The 24,057-nt window shown below is 34.1% G+C and overlaps 1 protein-coding gene across 1 annotated transcript in view; it reads left to right on the top strand.

Moving 5' to 3' along the window:
- The first annotated feature begins 952 nt into the window (after positions 1-952).
- Positions 953-24,057, top strand: part of LOC137405304 (sushi, von Willebrand factor type A, EGF and pentraxin domain-containing protein 1-like) — a 78,362-nt gene continuing 55,257 nt past the window's right edge. The window contains exons 1-4 of the mRNA XM_068091531.1: positions 953-1,151; positions 12,257-12,448; positions 16,059-16,247; positions 16,459-16,650. Coding sequence (XP_067947632.1) covers positions 953-1,151; positions 12,257-12,448; positions 16,059-16,247; positions 16,459-16,650 — 772 coding nt within the window. The remainder of the gene's footprint in view (positions 1,152-12,256; positions 12,449-16,058; positions 16,248-16,458; positions 16,651-24,057) is intronic.

Raw genomic sequence — 24,057 nt, 5'->3', positions numbered from 1 at the left:
TGTCTATTCGCACGTCTGCAGAATCTACTGTTTGAGCTAGTCAGATGCTCCCCTTAAATGTACCCACAGGAAATGGCTATCGCCATGTTACATTCTCTAAGACACTGAAAAGCTCTTAGTTGGTACACGCTTCCAAAAGTATTAGACAGCATAGAACACGCATGTTTATTAAATTTTGAGACGGATGTTACAAACAAAAATATTCTTGTTATAAAATACATGCAAGATAGATACAGAAGTCTTTAGTTTATGATGTGAACGAATTATTATTTGCTTTCAAACATTAATGCTTACGAACTGTATTTAATTTGAGAAAATTTAAAATTAAAAAACATGTAATTACTAGTAGAGGCGTTGAATTGAACTGGTGCCTGGAGTAGACTAAGCAAAGTATCCATCTTGAATTGTGCTCATTCTGTCTCCCTAAATAAGTGATGGATGGTAGGAGACCGACAAGAGCTTTTTAAGCCTCCCTTCATACTTATGGTACTTATACTGTACTTATACTTTTATATTAGCACATTTATAGATTAACACATAAATATTGGCATATTCATATATACATTGTGTATATAATATAATAAATATATTATATTTATGATTATATTTACTTATTGCCAGCACTTATACTTATTTCTGCGAAGGCGATTTGATCAGTAAAGATAATTACCTTATGTTGTGATATAGGCATGTTTTAGAGTTATGTTCTTTTAGGTGTTGTCTTAATACTGTAATATCTTTTAGTCACATTGGAGCTATACACTTTTTTGGTGAATATTTTAAAATGGGTGCCTTTTTTCAAATTTGCTCGTGTGTTGAACAAAGCGCTGTAATGAAATTTTTGTCAAGTGAAGGAGCCAAACCACATGGCATTTATAGGAGAATGAAAGATCAATATGGTGGCAGTTATTTCAAGCAAAATAGTTTTCAAACGGGCTAACAGTTTTAAGGAATGACCTCTATTGAGGATGAACCAAGGCCAAGTAAGCTAAAAGAGGCAGCCACACCAGCAAATATGGAGGCTGTGGACAAGCTTGTCAGGGCAGACAAGAGGATAAAAGTAAAGGAAATAGCTGAATCATTGAGCGTCTCTATTGGAACAATACATTCCATTTTTATGAAGATCTTTAGTACTGAAAGGTGTGGTGCAGGTGGATACTACCTGAAACACACAGTGGTACCAACAATGCTAGCAACTGGAAATTTCTAGGAAGAATCTGGAGAGGGTTCAAAGCAATGGAGATTTTTCTTTAAACAGACTTGTGATTTGTGATGAAACTTGGGTGGCACGCTATGAGCCAGAGTCAAATAAGCAGTTATTGAGGTAGAAGCACCCATCATCTCCTGTCACAAAGAAGTTCAGAGCACAGAAAAGTGACAAGAAAGTGATGTTGACAAGGTTTTTGGATGGGAGGCCCAATACAGTAAGCTTTTTTGAGTAGGGAAACACAGTAAATAGTGAAAATTACTGCCAATTGTTACAAGTTAAGAAGAACATTAAGAACCAGAGAGTATGCATGCAGTTTCTGTGATGTCATTTTCCACAAAAAGAATGCAAGGCCACGCATTACCACTAGAACCGTTGAGACTATCAACCAACTAGGTTGGGAATTGTTGGACCACCCACCTTACAGCCCTAATCGTGCACCTTCTTAGTGTCAACTCGTTGGTACACCTAAGTCCCATACAGAAGGCATTCATATAAAGACTCACGACAAAGTCAAAGCTGCTGTGAGCGAATAGTTACGAAAGCAATCTACAGAATTCTATGCTGATGGGGTCAAAAAACTAGTATGAAGATGTCAAAAATGTGTTGACTTGTCTGGCAATTATTTGTAAAAAAAATGAATAAAGTGTCTAACTCAATCACAACTTGACTTATAGTAAAATTATCTTTACTTATCGAATTGTACTCATACGTATATCGTACTTATACCGTACTTATATCATACTTATATCGTACTTATACCGTACTTATATAGTACTTATATCGTACTTATATAGTACTTATATCATACTTATATAGTACTTATATCGTACTTATATCGTACTTATATCGTACTTATATAGTACTTACATCGCACTTATATCGTACTTATATCGTACTTATATCGTACTTATATCGTACTTATATCGTACTTATATAGTACTTATATCACACTTATATCGTACTTATATAGTACTTATATCGTACTTATATCGTACTTATATCGTACTTATACCGTACTTATACCGTACTTATATTGTACTTATATCGTACTTACATCGTACTTATATTGTACTTATATCGTACTTATATCGCACTTATGTCGCACTTATATTGTACTTACATCGTACTTATATGGTACTTACATCGTACTTATATCGTACTTATATCGTACTTATACCGTACTTATATAGTACTTATATCGCACTTATATCGTACTTATATCGTACTTATATAGTACTTATATCGTACTTATATCGTACTTATATCGTACTTATACCGTACTTATACCGTACTTATATAGTACTTATATCGTACTTACATCGTACTTATATTGTACTTATATCGCACTTATATCGTATTTCCATTGTATTTATATTGTACTTATACTCATTACATTTATATGTATTTGATTGGAGAATATTCAAACACATATAATTAATATGTGACATCTAGAACTTCTCTCACCCTCTGACCAAGCACGATTATCAAAGGCTAAAAAGAGTAAACAACTTACTGCAACCTGTTTTATTTTGTATTGCCAAGTTATAGTATTACGATTTTAATAATAACTATTGCACATGTACATAAACCACCTTTGAACTTCCAATATTCCAGGATTGCTTTAATATTAGTTCTTTTTAATAAATTAGAAAAAAGAATTAGGTTTTTATAAATTTGTTTTGCAAACTTAATCCAATCCAAGGAATGTACACAAAAGTGAGAAAGGGATTTGATTGGCCATTTAAGCGCTTCTTCTAGCAAGTTTGCTTCTGACCATACAGACCTACAAGACTTTCTAACATGTGATTGTTATAATGGATATACCTAGACCATAGATCATGGATCACAACAAAGGTTAAGGTCAAGATTACCTCTAAAAAGGCTTATGGTAACAGGAGATCTCTGCCATAAAAAATGAAAACATATAGTTTAACCTCTCTAAAGAATCATATTTGTTTCTCCTTTTTCTGTGACAGAAATACTAGTGTTACCATAAGTCCTTCTAAAGTGAAATACTAGTGTTACCATAAGTCCTTCTAAAGTGAAATACTAGTGTTACCATAAGTCCTTCTAAAGTGAAATACTAGTGTTACCATAAGTCCTTCTTAAGTGAAATACTATAGTGTTACCATAAGTCCTTTTAAAGTGAAATACTAGTGTTACCATAAGTCCTTCTAAAGTGAAATACTAGTGTTACCATAAGTCCTTCTTAAGTGAAATACTATAGTGTTACCATAAGTCCTTCTAAAGTGAAATACTAGTGTTACCATAAGTCCTTCTAAAGTGAAATACTAGTGTTACCATAAGTCCTTCTTAAGTGAAATACTATAGTGTTACCATAAGTCCTTCTAAAGTGAAATACTAGTGTTACCATAAGTCCTTCTAAAGTGAAATACTAGTGTTACCATAAGTCCTTTTAAAGTGAAATACTAGTGTTACCATAAGTCCTTCTAAAGTGAAATGCTAGTGTTACCATAAGGCCTTTTAAAGTTAACCTTGACATGGTTAAACAACCTACGCCAACCTAATTATGGTATCCAGTGAGCAAAAAAACATCGAGATATGCTAGCATTTCCCTCGTGTTACAGCGGCTAGCCGATAAATGGGTTTGTTTAATTTCGTCCACTAGAAGCTGCGACCGCGCGTCACTAGTATGGCGCGCTACTTTTGTAGATGTTGTTTTTCATTTTGTGAAGGTGCCAGGTTCACTTTTTTGATTTGTATAGAAGATGATGGTTTAGTCACCGTCAGCACCACCCATGTACAGGCGGCACTGAGTTACATGTATTACCAGTAGCAGGTTAATTTAGCTTTACCTAAAAAGAAAGGAGTTGAGAGAGAAATGAGAGAAAAGATGCGAGATTTGGCAGTTCACCTGTGCATCACCATGTAACTTTTTATGCTTTTTAACCACATAAGAAGTCAATGAAATTGACTCTCTGAACAGTGCGTGCGCAACGTGTCAACTTGAAAAACAACCATTTGTGAATAGTCAGGCATTACATTACGTCATGCAGGCTGCCAGTTCTTGGCAAGTATAGAAGCCATCTTCAACAGACCTTGAGCCATAGTCTAATGCAGAGGGAATCGAATATTTTTGCTAGTTAGCTAAATTTTATAAATCAAGCAGTCAGCTGGACTAGAGGTTTTTCGCTTTTGTATCTACATGTATTTTCTCATAAAACAATCGTGACACAGGTAATGAACAAATTTTATTCTACTTTTAAACAGAATATAAACTACATGTATTATAAATGATGCACGTGCACGAAAATACATAAAAACTATGTTATTATATCTATACTAATGTAGTGCGCTAAAGTACGAACTTATACAAAAATTCTAATGATAAGGATGAAATTGGGATTTAGTACTCAAAATGTTTTTGTAGTCGGATTCTATCTGAGTATATGCTAATATCATTGATTGATGAAGGTGGTCTCGCATGAGGACAGGTCGTTGCTTAGATTTAATGAGGTTGATCTTGGAAAATGCAGACTCGCATAGATATGTTGATGAGAATATTGTACACAGCCAAAGTGCCAGTTGAGTCATGTTAGGATACAATGCCTTTGTTGCAGCTTTGGTCCAAAACTCTGCAGTCCAGACAATCTCTGTAGTTTGCCGGTAACATAGTTCCATCTGCATGACAGCCACTGACAAGGGAAAGTACACCGATGACCAATGTCTAATCACCTTTTATTTTAGTTATCACAGGCGTTTTTATGAGCTGAGTCAACCTTTCTATCTTGTCAAAGTCAATAAAATGCCTTGTCTCAGATTGTTGATATGGTAACAGTAGTGTTGAACATTGATGTATTCCTTTTTATCTCGCCGTAATTTGAGGCAAGGAAAGTGCAGCACATCTGCTCGAATGTCACTTGTGAAAAATGGGGGATGGAAAGCATATGACTTCACAGCTAAATGAAGGTCAAATATTGATTTTTCCTTTCTTTGTATTTTCAAATTGAATGTGTCGAGGTGCCCGCAGATGTCAACCAGAAAAGCTATATCAGCCACGAGCTCTTCACTTTTTAGCATATTAATAACTATCTCAGTGCTAGAGCCGCGTGCTACAAAAAATGCAAGCAAGTTTTCCCGTAACTCCAATATTCTGCTGAAAGCATTTTCATTACTGAGTCAACACACATTGTTGTTGGTGGGAAGCTCATCATACTGGGCATCAATATCTCTCAGAAACTGTTTTAGTTTCTTGTGACGAAATTGAACATAATTTTCATTGCATCTTTCACCAACATGAGGAAGTCTCCATCAAGCATGCCACACAGCGGGGCTTGATAAATTATGTAACGGAAGGCTGACAGTTTTGACTGACTTGTTTTTAATCACCCAACAATCCCTATTCCTTGTTAGTCATTGCTGGTGCCCCATCAGTGGTGACAGAAACACAATCAGTATCAAAAAGTCTTTGTTCTCTTAGTGTCTTCAAGGTAACTGTCTGTAATGTAGATCCAGTTGTGTTTCCTTCAATGCCAACAGGAGTTATCAACTCTTTAACAAATCTTTCTCTGTTAAAGAATCTACAAACAGAGGTTTTGCAAATATTAGAAACAAAACCACATTTTACCAACAGCTAACATATGATGCAGCTGTTTGTATTTGATGCATTTTTATATTTTGCATTTCACAACGGCTCTCATAAAAATTACAGCTAAATTGTATTTCTGTGCAACAAATCATGAAAACAAAATAATACTTGATTAATATGACTAGTTGTGCAACATCCAAAATACCTGTTGACTCATCTAGAGTTACTTAATACCATTGCGAATTATGCACTTCTGTATGTATTTGACTTACTAGGTCATCTTACTAAGACTTACTGTTACTAATTAATCTGTGCATCTTGTACATGTTTGCTGAGATAACAAGACTGATTGCAGCTGTCAACAATGTCTCTGTTATTAGGAAACACTGTTTTTGCAACTTCCAACATGCAAGACTACTAGATCAGCATAATTGTATGGTGCCATAGCTTCTGCAAGCAATTTTGACACACACAAAAAAGCATCTGCAGCTCTCTTCTCGAGCGAAGTGAATTTTTGTAACATTGCGGTCTCTGACATTACCAAATGAGTCATGCAAGAAGAAGTGATGTGACATGATTACATGCTAACGTAATGCGAAGTACAGTATTTACAAAGTCTATAAATGCTTGTATAACTGTAGATTTAGTCAAAAAGCAGTACAAACAGAAGCTTATACAAAACGAATCTAGTGGGTCTCACAAACTATCTCGCACAAGAAATTAGCACAAGTAAGCAGGCCACTTTAAATAAGCAAGTGGACCACAGTTGGCCCATAGTTTGGACTGTAGTTTGGCTACTCTTGGTCTTGTACGTGTCCTGCAATAACGCCTAAGTCAATGATTTTGTGATTTTCTAAACATAGCTTTTTTTCAAAAGGCTAAATATCATGGCTGAAATGTCCAATGAGATCAAATATTTTCAACAAAGTAACGCAGCGAGGTTGAGAGACTTGATCTTCAGCATTTATAATAAATTGTAGAAGTACTATTAGCTTATGCATATAGCTCGAATTAAACTATGGCCACTTTTTAAAACTTGCATTAAAAGGATAACAATCATATATTAGTGTTTATTTATACTTGAATGGTGATAACAGACCGTCTGATTAGAAAAAAAGTTCAATTCATAAGATACAAAATCGTGAGTTGCAATTCTGTTTTACAAAAGCTGAAACGATTCATTTACTGACTAGCAGGCCTCTTAAAATCCTTTTTTTACATTTAACTAAAATTCAGAATCATATAATATAATCAGATAATGAACTATAGCATGTTTACATTTGAAATAATATGATATAATATAATATGTGTATAATATAATATGTGTATAATATAATATGTGTATAATATAATATATGTATAATATAATATGTGTATAATATAATATGTGTATAATATAATATGTGTATAATATAATATGTGTATAGTATAATATGTGTATAATATAATATGTGTATAATATAATATGTGCATAATATAATATGTGTATAATATAATATGTGTATAATATGTGTATAATATAATATGTGTATAATATAATATGTGTATAATATAATTGCTGCAGTCATCTAAGTGTTGTTGTGGTTTTAAAAATTTATTCTTGATAAACATAACCAATTCAAATAATTTACTAAAGCATCATCCCTATTTACATTTAAATATAATAAAAATTATTTGCCAATAGCAACCCTTAAATTCATTTAATAAAACACTATATGTTTCCTATTCAAACTTTACCCAATCGTACAAAATTTTGCTACATGAACCTGTTTTCAGGCCTTCGCTGAATATGTTGGTAGACTGTCTAAGTAGTATTCCATCCAAACTGAGTACCAAATGATTGAACTAGTTAGCCACTATTTCAGAATGCTTTGTTAACGTGTATAAAATACATGCAGCGCAATCTACTATAGAGATGATTTCTATTAAATTTGTCATAACTTATGTACTATTGAAGATTTAAATCATAAGGAATAGCTGTTTGCTTATTGAAAATACAATAGAGAGCTGCATGTATATTGTTTGGTTCAGTAGCAGAACATAGCATTCTAAATATGAACAAGAAGCAAACAGATCAAACAAGTCCACCAGAAGTCGATAACACGCTCTAAAACTTCCAAACTCTCGCTGCTACAGTAAAACACATGTGAGATAATATAATGAAAGACAGTTTTTTACTTATTTTGCAGATAAGTGACCTTAGAGCTGGGTAGTGTTGTCAATATTGGTATGCAACGTAGGTGCTCCCTTTCTTGGTGCAGCAAAGATATTGAAATTCACTTTCAAGTTGCCTACTCATTCAGTAGTGAAAACAAAAGCCTAATAAAAGAAGTTACAATCAAAAATTAGCCTATGGTATATTATATATCATTTTATTCTGCTCTATCGACCAATGAAATTGAGTGTCTTATAGTAACTCAAATGCCCTCTGACTTTTTAACTGCCATCATGAAACCAATCAAACTACAATTGTAGCAGAGCCAATAAAAAGCAACTTCCAATTCACAACAAAAAAGGGATTCCATCCAGCTGCTCCTTGTGTGCATGCGGAGTTGAAGACTGTTTTCACAGAGTGCCATAGCATTGACAGCTGGTTGGTTCTTCAGAGCGTTCATGCTAAGGAGACCAACATGTTTAAAACGCTGACTGCTCTGTTGGCCATGAAGAGAAGTTGGTATAAAAACTGAGACATGGACAAACAGAGTTCACTGGGAAGTAAAGGACTTCATGAGGATAGCTGTCTGAGATAGCTGCATATCTACCATTCTACAACTTATAAGGTAATAGCTAATACGCTAATAAGGTAATAACTAATAAGGTAATAACTAATAAGGTAATAACTAATAAGGTAATAAATAATAAGGTAATAACTAATAAGGTAATATCTAATAAGGTAATAAATAATAAGGTAATAACTAATAAGGTGATAACTAATAAAGCGATAACTAATAAGGTAATATCTAATAAGGTAATAACTAATAAGCTCGTCTACTTGTACAAACCATGTTGATAATTATAATATAGCCAATATTCACAACCACAACCAAGACTTATGTTCAAAGCATTTTATCTTCTTTTCCTTTTTCTACAGCCATGTTTTACCTTCTTATTACAATGCTTTTATTTCAGTGTTTACCCGAAAACAGGGTGCCAAGAATAACTTTTACAATTTATAAGTATTAGCCTTGTTACAGATGGAAAGAGGATTCATTGCTGTCTTTGCGCTCCTAGCCATGGTCAGTCTAATCTCGTCTCAGTGCACACCTCCACCACCAGGAGACTGTTTTATACAGCATGCTGACGTGACTAAACATGTTTACGAGGTAAAGTTGTTATGGCTAGACTTGTAATTATTACCTTGAAATGGAAAAGCATATATGATGCCGAAAAACAAACACAAAATACCTGAGGATTTGGTTGGTTACTAATCATCATCTGGAAACAATTCAGTAAAAAGCTGCATGTAGTATCGTTTGCCAGACATAGTTCAACTTTTCCTCAACTTTATATATGTGAAAGAAATATTCTTGTTTATAAATCATTTAGTGCATAACTTTACTCAAATGAGGTCTCAAAGTACATGACAGAGAAATTGATATAGAGAAAGGAAATCATAAAGAGCCTGACTATAGTCTGCGTTTGCTGTTCTAGTCATTTCAACTATCTCGATGTAAACTGCAGCTATTGTAGATTTCTTAAGTGTTCTAAAATCATACTCTAACAGATTTGCTTTGGTGGAAAATGTTGAGGTTGATATACCAAACTGTGGAAGGTGACAGTAATATTATATATCTTAGATTATTTTTACATATTTGTGCGCTCACTAAATTATTATTTTGTTTTTTAAACTCAAACATCCTATGCAGGTGGGAAAAGCGGCACCATACAGTTGTACTCTACCAGGCTACCACATTAAAGGAGAAGACAACTCGGTAACTACAGCTAAGGTCCAATGCTCTGCAAATGGCTGGGGTTTAATACCAACATGTGTTCGTAAGTATTAGACAGCTTTGATGAGTGCGTATCAAAAAGTGAGGAGATATAATTTATCCGCTATCTCACTATACATTGTGAAATAACAGACATATATATCTCACCCCTTTCTTGTCAAATCACTAAGCTGGTGAAAAAAAATATAATTTTAATACTAACTTGATTGAATTGATTTGTTGACATGCAGATCTTAGATTATACAATAAATAGAAGCCCTTGACACTCAATTTATTACACTTTTGTTTTATTAACTTTACAGGTTTTGCTAAATATGCGTACTAAAATCATTAGAACTCTTTTATGTCTATCTATCATTATCATTCATATTTGTTAGATATCTTGATGTCAGCAGTGTCAGCTGTCGAAATCAAGCTCTGTGCAAGCATGACAATTCACATGATTTCCATAACAAAATCATCCATATCTGCTGCCAAATGCTCATTGTATGGCCATTCAAGCTTATCTCTCTCATCTATCTCTCTCATCTTTCTCTCTCTCATCTATCTCTCTCTCATCTATCTCTCTCTCATCTATCTCTCTCTCATCTATCTCTCTTTCATCTCTCTTTCATCTATCTCTCTCTCATTTATCTCTCTCTCATCTATCTCTCTCTCATCTATCTCTCTCTCTCTCATCTATCTCTCACTCATCTATCTCTCTCTCATCTATTTCTCTCTAATTTATTTCTCTCTCATCTATCTCTCTCTCATCTATCTCTCTCTCATCTATCTCTCTCCCATCTATCTCTCTCATCTATCTCTCTCATCTATCTCTATCTCTCTATCTTCCGACCTCTCTATTGTTCTATCTTTCTACCCCCCTATCTTTCTAACTTTCTAACTACAGTCAAACATGGATAACTCGAACTTCACGAGACCGAGCAAAAGTGTTCGAATTATCAGAGCGTTCAAGTTATCAGAGCACTGTCACAAGTCCATGTATTTACTTATTTATTAGTAGATACATGTACATATGCAAACTATAATATAAATCAAAAGCACAAATGGCTTGTTTCAAATTAAATGCTTCTAATGTAAAGTTTAAAACGTTTTTATCCAAAAGTATAGAGATTTTTCTATCACTTGAGATTGGTTTGTTGTTTGAGGTGATGTTATTGCCAGGACGTTTTTTTAGATTGACTTTGGCAAAACTTGATCGTTGTTGAAATGCTCAAAAGAAAAGACATCTTTTTCTTTTGAGCGTTTTACCCATGATCAATTTTTCCGATTTTTCTTGAAGTTTATGCAACTTCAAGAAAAAGTTACCAAAGAAAAATCCCTTACTTTACCTGGGATTCGTTAAGAGCAACACTCCGAGGCAGTTCAATTAAAAGTTTTACGAGGTTTAACGGTACATTGTATATCACTCACGCTTTTTGAATGGATACTTATTGAATGTACACACGTATTCTGTGTTTAGGTCAAACGATGAATAGTTTTTTTAGCAAAGACAACGTATACGTTTAATAAAAACAATTTTTAAGACGTTTTAAACATTCAACATTCCGACGTTGATTCAACACGGAATCAACGTCGGAAAACTATTCGTCACGGGCTAGCCGGGTCACGCACGCAAGGATTTTATATACAAAACATACAAAACAACATGCTGTTTTTGTTTTGTATGTGCGTGGCGAAAATCCTTGCGCGCGTGACCCGGCAAGCCCGTGCTATTAATCGTATAGCAGTATAAATCAAATTTGACCAAACCTTTAGAAAAGTCGTTGACAAAATTATTTTGCCGATGGTGGTAATAACAACGCTTATGAATTACGAAAAGATGAGGTTTACCTCTATGGCTTTGAATAAAATGATTTTCTAAAGCGATAACAACCGTTTCGGTAGCTGATGGGCAAAAAAACAGTTCGAATTAACAGTGTTGAGTTCGAGTTATCTATAGCAATTTATCATTACGTGGGAACGGACCAAAGAAACCGTTCGAATTAACCATGTGTTCGAGCTATCCGTGGACGAGTTATCCATGTTTGACTGTATCTATCTGTCTCTCTATTACTCTATCACTATACCTCTTTCCATCTCTTTATCTCTCAACCTCTCTATCTCTCCATCTCTCCATCTCTCTATCTCTCTATCTCTCCATCTCTCCATCTCTCTATCTCTCCATCTCTCCATCTTTCCATCTCTTCAGATCTATCTCTTCTTATCTATCTCTTTAAAAGTAACCGCATTGATTGCCCTTTTGCAACTGGCCGCTTCCACAGTGACTGTTTTATGGTTTAGGCTTTATTATTGAAATCCATGCAGCTCTGTTTTCTGCCTTCTTTTGCCATCTATTTGTGTTTAGTTTCCTCAACCGAATGTTACTTTTTAATTTCAACTTCAAACTTATAGTAGTCTAGTATACAAGAAAAAACAACTAGCTTTAAGATGCTAGACCAATATTTTTGGATGTGAAGGTCTCTTCTAAACAAGGTTCCAATCCTAACCTGTGAATTGTTGAGTACCCGCAAATCTGTCAAATTCTCTTGATCTATGCCCTGACAGCTGTTAACTGTGGAGCACCACCTGATGGCACAGGCACTGTAGCGGTTCCTGCAGCTACTTCTATTAAGTATGAGCAGACCTACGTGTACTCATGCCTACCTGGCTACCTACCTGATATTCCTGGAAAAAACATGATTGTCACCTGTACTGAAGATGGTACCTTTACTCCAACTGATCCTATCATTTGTAATGGTAAGTTTAGGGTATTCTGCAGGTGTTAAACTTTGTACTTTACTACCGATGACTTTGTAGATATGAATGAACTTGTCATCTACTGAATACATCGCTGATGATGTTAATTTGATTTAATTTATCATGACTAGCAGCAAAGATAAGATTATTTTTATATCTTCAATGATTGAATAGTCCTAAGTACTCAAAAGCAAGTACATGAATTAGTCAATAGTGACACAATTGAGCAAATAGTGATAAACAAAAAGAACAATAACGATTTTTGTTTATATAAGTAACAAATACTAAAATATATACCTAAATAAATTAGATCTTTATTATAATAAGAGCCTTACCCATTCATCCGTCTGCCCCTCTGTCTAAAGCCACAATTGGGGCTTGAGAACAAGATTGCCTCATTTGTCATTTGCACTCGTGACTTTCAGTTTGCTAGCCTGACACTACAATAACCTTGCCAATCAATTGCCATCTTGTATTGGGAGATAATTGTGCAGATAGTTAGTTACCTATTACCTGCGCTTTATTAGCACACTGGTGATCTCTCACAAGACACTGGACTGCGGTTGTATGCATGTGATTAGATTAGAAATAGGGGACTCAGATGAACTGAAGAGAATAATCTCTGAACCGAATAGACCTGTACAGGTCATGTCTAATCTTTGACCTGTACAGATCCCGTTTAATCTTCGACCTGCATAGATTTATACAAGTCGGGCCTAACCTTTGTCCTGTATAGATTTGTACAAGTCAGGCCTAATCTCTGAAATGTATAGACCTATACGAGTTAAGTTTAATTTTTGACCTGTATAGACCAGTACAGTTCAAGTCTAATCTCTGACCTGTAAAGCTGTTGAATATAGAAGTTCTTATGCAGCTAGAAATCTGATGCTCTAACAAGCCTATGTAGTTGACAATACTGGACTACCGGTAGTTAAACTACTGCACGATTGTAATGAAGGAACTCTTTTTGACTGGCTCTAGAAGGTTCTAAAAGGTTCTAGAAGGTTCTAAAACGTTCTAGGCTGAAGTGTTACTGGAGTAAAATAAGAATCGCATATAATTTAAAAGCCTGCATTTTTAAATAGTTGCAAAATATTTTTCAGATAAGGTTTGCTTAGTCAAAAAAAAAGAATTTCCTGACTGACAGTCAATTTCGCAAATTTGTAAAAGTAATTGATTCTATCAGTTTTTTTGCAGAAGTTTGATGTTCAACAAGCATAAGCTTTATAATTTCCACTAGCTGTTTTGTACAACTGGGGTATTGCATTTATATAAAATAGCACAGCTTCTATATTGTTCCAGCTTCTGGCAATAATTTGATTTTTTGCTCATGCTTTACAGGCTTACATATGAACATCTAAATAAAAAAAACTACTCAAATATGTGAAAATGTAAAAATATAACTTTTTTATAAACATAAGTGAATATAAATTCTACAAGAGTTAGGCACAGCTGTTTATCTAAACGATGAATATACTGCGAGTTGAACAAAGTGGACAAATCAATAAACTGTGTTTTAAAAACAAAAGCTGTTCCACATCTATATATAAAATTGTTGAGAGTATCTGAAAATAACAACTTCTGGTAATGTTTAATCGTTACAGTAGACGCTTTAGAGCTCTCCCCCGATGAATGGAACACCGTATGTGGCTTGCCAGCAGATGGCAATTTTACAGTAGAAGTGTCAGGTATTGCTCTCTCTACCTTTGATATCTACACTTACAAGTGCTTAGAAGGGTATTACACGACAGATGAAACTTGTATAGTCTGTTACCCCAATGGTACCTTTTCCAGTGATCCACCATCATGCCACCGTAAGTTAGAGATATCATGATTGCAAACCTTAATATTGCAGAAGATCTTTTATAGATGATAGTACAGTATAGTACAAGATTCGATGCAGTATTTGGTTCAATAGTTCACTATTATGCCACTCTATGTTAAACAAGAAAAATGCCTAAATATAAAGTACAGTTTGTATTAATCTGGTTACTTAGAAAAAAATATTAAGATAGCTTAATTTGTATAATGTCAACATAAACAATTAATAAAACTGTTTCTACCTTAACCACCATTGCTACCGCTTTGCAAAAATAAAAGTACTATGTCTACTACCAGTAGAAACAATGTTCCTTGAGTATAAGTATGTATTCCTTGAGTATAAAGTTTATTGAAAAGAGTTAGATAATTATAATGTTTATTGTAGATAAGTAGGTATAATGTTTATTGAGTATATATAGTAGATATAAGTAGCTATGACGTTTATTGAGTGTAAGTAGATATAATGTTTATTGAGTGTAAGTAGATATAACGTTTATTGAGTGTAAGTAGCTATAACGTTTATTGAGTGTAAGTAGATATAACGTTTACTGAGTGTAAGTAGATATAATGTTCATTGAGTGTAAGTAGGTATAACGTTTATTGAGCGTAAGTAGGTATAGCGTTTATTGAGTGTAAGTAGATATAATGTTTATTGAGTGTAAGTAGATATAACGTTTATTGAGTGTAAGTAGCTATAACGTTTATTGAGTGTAAGTAGATATAACGTTTACTGAGTGTAAGTAGATATAATGTTCATTGAGTGTAAGTAGGTATAACGTTTATTGAGTGTAAGTAGGTATAGCGTTTATTGAGTGTAAGTAGATATAACGTTTATTGAGTGTAAGTAGATATAACGTTTATTGAGTGTAAGTAGATATAACGTTTATTGAGTGTAAGTAGATATAATGTTTATTGAGTGTAAGTAGATATAATGTTCATTGAGTGTAAGTAGATATAATGTTCATTGAGTGTAAGTAGGTATAACGTTTATTGAGTGTAAGTAGGTATAACGTTTATTGAGCGAAAGTAGATATAACTTTTATTGAGTGTAAGTAGATATAACGTTTATTGAGTGTAAGTAGATATAACGTTTATTGAGTGTAAGTAGACATAACGTTTATTGAGTGTAAGTAGATATAACGTTTATTGAGTGTAAGTAGATATAACGTTTATTGAGTGTAAGTAGCTATAGCGTTTATTGAATGTAAGTAGATATAATGTTTATTGAGTGTAAGTAGATATAATTTTCATTGAGTGTAAGTAGGTATAACGTTTATTGAGTGTAAGTAGGTATAACGTTTATTGAGCGTAAGTAGATATAACGTTTATTGAGTGTAAGTAGCTATAGAGTTTATTGAGTGTAAGTAGATATAATGTTTATTGAGTGTAAGTAGATATAATGTTCATTGAGTGTAAGTAGATATAATGTTCATTGAGTGTAAGTAGGTATAACGTTTATTGAGTGTAAGTAGGTATAACGTTTATTGAGCGTAAGTAGATATAACTTTTATTGAGTGTAAGTAGATATAACGTTTATTGAGTGTAAGTAGATATAACGTTTATTGATTGTAAGTAGATATAATGTTTATTGAGTGTAAGTAGATATAATGCTCATGAAGTGTAAGTAGATATCCTTATTGAGTACAAGTAAACATCATATTTATAGAATATAAGTAGGTGTAACGTTCATCAAGTGTAAGTAAATATAACAATAATTGGGTATAAATATATATAATGTTCATTGAGTGTAAGTCGGTATAATATGTCACCGCAACTGATATTTTAACAGCAATTGTCTGTGATGCTCCTGCTAATGGCACAAACACCAAGCCTGTTCCAGCATGTCTAGAGACAGGCATGATCTACCTCGATATCTATCAGTATGAATGCATGGAAGGCTACTCAACTGATGATGAGCTCTGTCTAGTCTGTCTACCAGATGGATCACTTTCATTAGACTTTCCTCCCGTCTGCAGTGGTAAGGTGTACTCCGTAGTCTGTCAATGAACATCTAATGTTATACACGTATAACATTATTAACTTTTTGTGAGTACATTTTATTTCTAAATGCTCAACATACTTCAAAATAGCTTAATAATACCAAAAGCCACTGAGCTGGTAGAATTATCCTATTATTGACTACTTATATTTGTTTTCATTATTGTCATGTTGAAGTTTTCCATTTTTAGCTGATGGATGTGGAACGCCACCAGAAGGAATCAACACAGAGTCTCCTACCATGCAGAATTATGCTATTGGTGACAATTATCAATACGCTTGTTATCCTGGCTATGTACTTTATTCCCAATATCAACCGCTTACTAGCACTGAGTGCTTACCAACGAAAGAGTGGTCACTACAGCCTCCTCCTGCCTGCACACGTGAGTTAGTAAACATGAGATGTGGAGTAGTTTAGTGAGCGGGTGATTGTTACTGTGGCTATTAATTAGGGGTTGTTCACTCATCAGGACTCTTTGAGCTCTGAAGTTCCCATTTTTGTAAGAGCAAAAGGTATGTCTCTCAGGCATGTAGCTGAGGTTGCTGTGATGACCTTGGCTCCTTTTTCTTTTTGTAAATATGGGTGTTTGGATGAAGTAATTGAGTGACATTGCTGAGTGACATTGGTCAGTCAACATGAAGCAAGAATACTTCGCATATAGCTAATAGTTGGCCTGCATATCAACAAACACCAGCTTAGTTGATGTCACATGTTACAGCTTCAACTAATCAGAAGTTGTTTTATATCTTTCCCTCAATATTTTATTAGAATTACTTCTCATGGGCTTCCTGAAGATAAATGGAGCTATTAGTTTTTTGGGCAAACATAACTTTATTTTTTGTATACAGTCATGCACTGTCTACTTCAAACTACGTTGTTTCGGTACTGTTGAAATGAGAGTTATCCAAAAGCTGTAGCATGAGCAGACAACTGCTCACTCCTGCAACCTAGCTACTACTGCAGTAGCAACGCTTTAGAATATCTGTGAAGAAGGGTCAGAAATGCCATGAAATTTAAAAAAAGCTTGTGATTGGAGATGAGCAGATGTTTAAGGCATCTCAAACTGTCTGGCATTGACTTATATTGGTGTTAAGACTTGATTCCTTTGTCTTTTTAAGATGGCTGTGGAGCAATTGACCTAACAATAAATTTCACCCAGTTATGAGTGTTTCGAACCTGTAGAACAAATAATATGAATGAGAATTCAAATTAGTGTACTGCCTGCTTGACTAGCAGGGTTTATGTATTGATCATACAACAACCAGGCAGACTTTAAAGCTGACATATATAGTATATAATTGAAAAGATGACTAGTGTCAACACTTGTAATTGCACTACAATTGTATAGTGCAAAAGTACACATGATCATGATGACACTAGCACATTTCCACTACCTAATTCTACTGTATACTATTATTATACATTGTTACTAAAAAAATAATATTTGATTTCTCTTTTTTATCTTTCTGTTATTCCTTTCTGACTCAGTATATATTATTTATACACATGTTATCTTTCTGACTTAGTATATATTATTTATACACATGTTATCTTTCTGACTCAGTAAATATTATTTATACAAATGCTATCTTTTTAAAATTAGTGCTCAGTTAATACCTATATTAAAACAACAGTTAGGCTTTAAACGTGCACATTTTTTTAAAGACAGTCACTTTCTAGCTAAATGATTAAAGTATTTCTGACGTTTGACCAGTCATCACATTATCTAATAACTCAGGACAATATTTGAAGTTGACCAGGAAACAACACTCTATACATTGGTAAATACGAGGTCTTCATACTGCTTATAGAAGTTAGCTTATATTAGTAGAGTCAATCAAGTAGATATCAAGTTATTTTTCTGATGTCTGATTGGCTGATGTCTGATAGGCTGATGTCTGATAGGCTGATGTCTGATGGGCTGATGTCTGATAGGCTGATGTCTGATGGGCTGATATTTGATAGGCTGATGTCTGATAGGCTGATGTCTGATAGGCTGATGCCTGATAGGCTGATGTCTGATAGGCTGATGTCTGATGGGCTGATGTCTGAAAAGCTGATGTCTGATAAGCTGATGTCTGATAGGCTGATGTCTGATAGGCTGATATCTGATAGGCTGATGTTTGATCTTTCTGGCTTATGATAGGTTTACCAGTTCATAATAAGCCAGTTTTGTGTTAGTACACTTGACAATGACTCCCTTTAAATGGCTTGTTATATTTCTTCTACCTCCTCTCCGCCTGCTTCTACCTCCTCTCGCATCAGTTGAAATGAATCTGCGGTCTCGGTGATGGCTAAGGAAGCAGGATTTGGCATGTTTGCATTCTTTGTTGATCTTACTTTTGTGACCTACAGTGGCTGTTTCGGGTCTACAATTTTGTAGTACTTTTCATATACAAAATACATCTTTGTTATATCTGTGTAAGCGCTAGCTTCCTCTATACTTGTTTACTTTATCCTATTATCAGCATATGCTGTGAGTAATTAACTTTCAGAAGTGTTTGTAGAGTTAATCCTCGTTTGTCCCTGATTGTGTTCTGTGGCTCCTCTCAAATACTTTTAAGTCAGTGTGACAAAGCCAGATGTGAGAGCTATCCGATTCTGTGTCTGGAGTTGTCACACTTCCCTAGCAGACAATTTCCATTCAGCTAGCAGTTGGCCTTTACTGTGACAGATTTTACTGTTATATGTTTCTGGTTATTTACTGTTTAGTAAGTGCCTGTGGTGTAAGTCTATATGCTGCCTGGTGTTGGTCATGCAAGAATACCTAAATTAAGACATGTTTGTTATATACTCTGCACAGCAGGTGAATTGCACATTTGGTTCATTTTACATTGATTTGGTGAAGAGGGTTGTGCCATAATTGTTTCTGAATGTTAGTCTTGTTGATATTGATAATACACGATCCCCATGATGACGCAATTCCTACCGCAAGGCAGTAACAACGGCCTTGCCAGCGCAATGCAGCAAAGCCGGTATTACTGCTTGCCCTACTTATTGACCTGCATGAGTCATGATTTGACACTTGTGCTGTAACCTGATTGATTGTTTGCAAGTTCTGTTTTGCTTCACACTGCTTGGTACTTCCTTGCGTCGCTCCGTCTGTCACTTAAGTGCAAGCTGAAGAGTACTTGATATAAAGCTGAAAACTAACAAGTCTGTGATCGTAGCCACTGTTGCTTAGACCTTTTCGTTAAGATGGTGCAGCTTTGTTGAATTTATGTTTATTACAGGAGTGAATAATTTAACATATAACATAATAATAACTAAAAGTAGCAAACATCAACTTTGTTTAAAACAAAATGCTTCAACTACAAAATAACATTATATATGTTTTTGTTGAGAATATTACTATGTATTGTGTATGTCTGGCATAAGTGTATATTTCAAGTAACAGCTAATTTGAGTCTGAAGTCGGTTTAAAAAAACCAAACTGTAACAATCATAGATGAGGTGAATATTTCTCCGCTTGCGCTGTTACACTTACAGATTACCTAGAAAAGAAGTAATATGTATTTACCTTATATAGCATTACTTAGAAAATGCAATAAAAAATTGTTAGTCACTCTTTTATTGCTATATAGCATACAACTAACGTCCTTATTGAATCTCAACTCAAACTTTGCTAGAGGAGCTTCAAGGTTGACTTGCAACAAAATTCACATTACAGTTATTTGATATCAAAGGATTCACCATGTCTTACTCTGTTGTGTTGTAGGTGCCAAATATGTGGGAATGTGATTACAAGCTCTTAAAAGCTCAAAAACGAACAGTTAATCGCAGCCACACGAGACCGCCGTAGTTTGGATTCTCTTTCCAAAACGGCTCAAATAGGACGTAGCTGTGGTAGATGGTTTCTGTTTACACTTTCATGCAACCTTATTCGTCGAAATATTTTCACAAATATACTTCACGCATTCAATTAAATCGTGTCTATTGTTCTTACGCGTCTGTTTTATCGTCATTGTAATGTTGTCACTTTTAGCAGTGATATCTTATAAGTTACTGTAGAAATTCATTTAATTTTTTAACTGTACCTTGAAGGAGAACATATCATTGTCTGATAATCATGACGAGCCTGTTGGTCACCTGTGATAATCGAAAAGTGCTGCAAAAATTATTTTCGAAGTATTGGGTCACATGATCAGATTACGACTTGACGATTAGTTCAAGCCGAAACAAAACTGTAAAGTAGCGAGCATCTATATTTGATACGGGGTCTTCGGTAAAACCCGAAGTGTTTGTCATAAATTAGTGCTACGAAAAGTTTATATTGAGCTTTTTATTGGCCTTTCAATTCACGTGAGAAAATCACGTGACAAGACAATAACCAAACTGTCATGGCTACGTCAGAGAAATAAACGGATTCCAATATACGGCGGCTTTTCATTTTTGAGCTTTTTAGAGCTTGTAAACACATTTCCACATATTTGGCACCTACAACACAACAGAGTAAGACATGGTGAATCTTTTGATACCAAATAACTGTAATGTGAATTTTGATGTAAGTCAACCTTTAAGATATGACTTATTCAACCAAACATTTTATGCATACAAAAAATGACGGAATTTTTGGATATCAATAGTGTGGGCTTTATTTTTTGGAATAACCTCCTTATTAACTTGTGAGCACTCGTCCACTGGTAATTATTTTCGTATTTACCCTAAAAACTCTAATTGAATGCTACCTCTATTTGAACGTCACCTCTATTTGAGAGCCACTGTGAGAGAAGAGTTGAAAAATCGAGTGCCACTCTGTAATTGAATGCCACCTCCATTTGACCGTCACTTTGAAAATCTCTGATCCCATGAGATCAATTGATTTGTAGATGTGTCCACAAAATTGTATTAATAATGAATTGTTTACAAAAATAACAATTAATTCTCTCGTCACCCAACTCCAAAGCTTTTTATTTTTTTATTTATCTAGAGACTATTCCTACACCAGCCTCTATTGGAAACCCCCTCCAATAGACCACCACTAGAGAGAAAGGGTTGAATAATAAAGCGCCACGCATTCAATTAGAGGTTTTACGATAAACGATAAAAAAGCTTGTCTACAGTTTGTCAATTATAGGCTGGTTACAGGAGGAGAGATAGTTTTCAAATCTTTGCTGTATTTCATAAACTCAGTAGAGCAGATTTCTTGTTTATTGTACACCCAGCAAGTAACTACCTATAAATGAGTAAACATCTATCTGTACGTATACACCAGTCTGTGTATATGAATAGCTATGTAGGTCAACAGGAACAGCAATAGCATCTATTTGAAAAATGCCCAACACTGATTGACTGGTAAAGCGAGTTCCATGTCAATTTAAAAAAGATACCGTTATTTTAGTACAATGTGCATGTATGTTTATTTTTTGCAGAAGAATGCAATACTGATGAAGGCTTTACTAGAAGCATCGTTCCTGGTACAGTCTGCCAGGAGTTCTTTGACACTTCTTCTGGAATGATTGAATCTTGTCCTCCTGGAGAAATTTTTTATATCGCCACCTGCATGTGTACTTCTGATCCTGTATTTTGCCCTGTTCTATGATTACTGCACTAAGCAAATATCTATTGATTGCAAGTAATATTTGATTGATTGCAAGCAAATATTGATTGCAAAAAATTTACTTCAACTCTCACGTTGGTTCAATATAAACACAAACAACAGGTATAAGCTACTGATTTATTTCAATAATATTTCTTTGATATTGATATCTAAGCTAAGAATACAGATTGATCATAAATTTAGGTTTTTGACTATTTTTTGAATATTAAAAAACAATTGCTGCTAGGTTCAAGGCTGTTTCTTTTCTGTATTTTCTTTGTAAGTTCTTAAATTCTTTAGAGAAGTTTTTGTAATTGAGGTTGTACCGAGCTTCATCGCTTATGTAGTAGTTTTACAAACATGAAGGCAAAGCTATAGAATTAGAAAACTTATTGAGCCAGTTTATTAGACAACGCTTTCAAGTTGAGACCGCCTTTGCTGTGAAATTCTTAGCTGTAGGAGTTGTGCAGAGTTCAGTAGAGTGTCTCTAATTGTTACTGCTTTTCATGACTATTCTTTGCATCTTTTATTGGTAAGCTGCAGCAGAATCTTAAATAAATATCCCACTTTCTTGCAAGACACCATGATATTTCTTTATGTGTGTGCGTGTGATGCATAATGTTTATATAACACCGCATGCCAAAACAATATATTGGCCCTGTGAGCTATCTATATTGTTCAATATCGAAACTTTAGAGTTATACTCTCTTGATATAGAATATTGTGATGTTTCACCAAAAACAGAAATACAAGGGCGATAATCGTGTCCAAACACAAAAAAACTAAAACCTGCTTTGTTTTACTAGCTCAACAGTTCAACTTCACTTTGTAAAATTATGAATCAAGATTATTGTTTATGAAACTTTTTTCTACCTTGTCAGTCCATTTCTAAAAGATTCCCAAAGAGCAAAGAAATCCGCGAATAAGTTTTCAGGAACTACCCCGGTGCCGATATTGAGTCACAATAGCTGACGATAACCGATGTTAGTTCTGCTAATTAAACACAGACATTTACCGTCTTGACATGATATCGAAAACGTGGATATACCCGATTACAGAATCGACCTACAAAACACCCCAAAATGAAATCGTCCCACACAAAATCGACACCTATCGTGCAATATTTTTTTATTGTGCAGCACTAGTTTAAATCCATCAGAAAACAAAACTACAATTGCAAGGTTTTAATAGCTATAGATGAACAATCACAACAACAGATACGCGAATACACGGAAGACAAACTTGGAGAAACATGCATGTAGATGTATACACTGTATATAGATACATCTATATTATATATGTATACACTGTATATATATATATATATATATACATTTATATTATACACCGGTTAAAAAAATATGACAGAACATGGTAGTATTTTGTAATTAAAATTTAATTAGAACAATGTCAGCAAAAAATTATTAAATGAGAAATTCATACGAATAATAAAGGTTGAAACTAACTATGTAATGATAACAGTAATGATAACAGTGATAGGAGAATGAACAATGCTTAAACTTAAAACACGATGTTCAAGAGGTTTAAGAAAATACAAATCAAAATAATAACGATAACGAAATAAACTTAGAAAACTTATATTATAAACATAAAAAGTTGCAAGAAATTTATAAATGTAATAAAAGAATGTCTATATACATAAATGTAAATATAGGAGATTGAGGAATAACTGAGACTTGTAATCTTACATGATAGTACAGTAAATCTTACAGATAATCCTACAGTGATGTTAGAAATTTTCAAATGAGAATCAAAGAAACATAGTCTAGCTGGAAAAAAGTATTCTGAGCAGCTGCAATAAATTAGTAGAGAACTAAATGTAGATGGGAAATAAAAAGCAAGTATGTAAACTAAGAAACAAATGATTTGGTAGTGATCCAATTACGGTAATTCAAAATGCGAAAATCGAATAAAAATTGTGATGACCTAATAAAAGCCAGTACAACAGTCGCCAAATATTTATTTAGAGAGAAATGTTTGTTGAAATGGTTTGGCAGAAAACATCGTGTTTATAGGGGCATAGTAACCCGTAGGCGCAATGTATCGATAAATACTTCATATAACTGAAATTTTATCATTTATCTGTTTACAAAATCATTTTTAACAACAACGAATAACGCTGAACACACCATGGCCAGCAACGTACATTTTTTAATGACGTACATTATCATAAAATACATGCATATGTATATACTAGCTGTACTACCCGAGAAAGAAAAAAGTCTGAAT

The sequence above is a fragment of the Watersipora subatra genome, chromosome 9, assembly GCF_963576615.1.
Source record: "Watersipora subatra chromosome 9, tzWatSuba1.1, whole genome shotgun sequence".
Taxonomy (NCBI): Eukaryota; Metazoa; Bryozoa; class Gymnolaemata; order Cheilostomatida; family Watersiporidae; genus Watersipora; species Watersipora subatra.
Note: the sequence above shows the minus strand (reverse complement) of the source record. Positions and strands in the feature narration are given on the sequence as shown.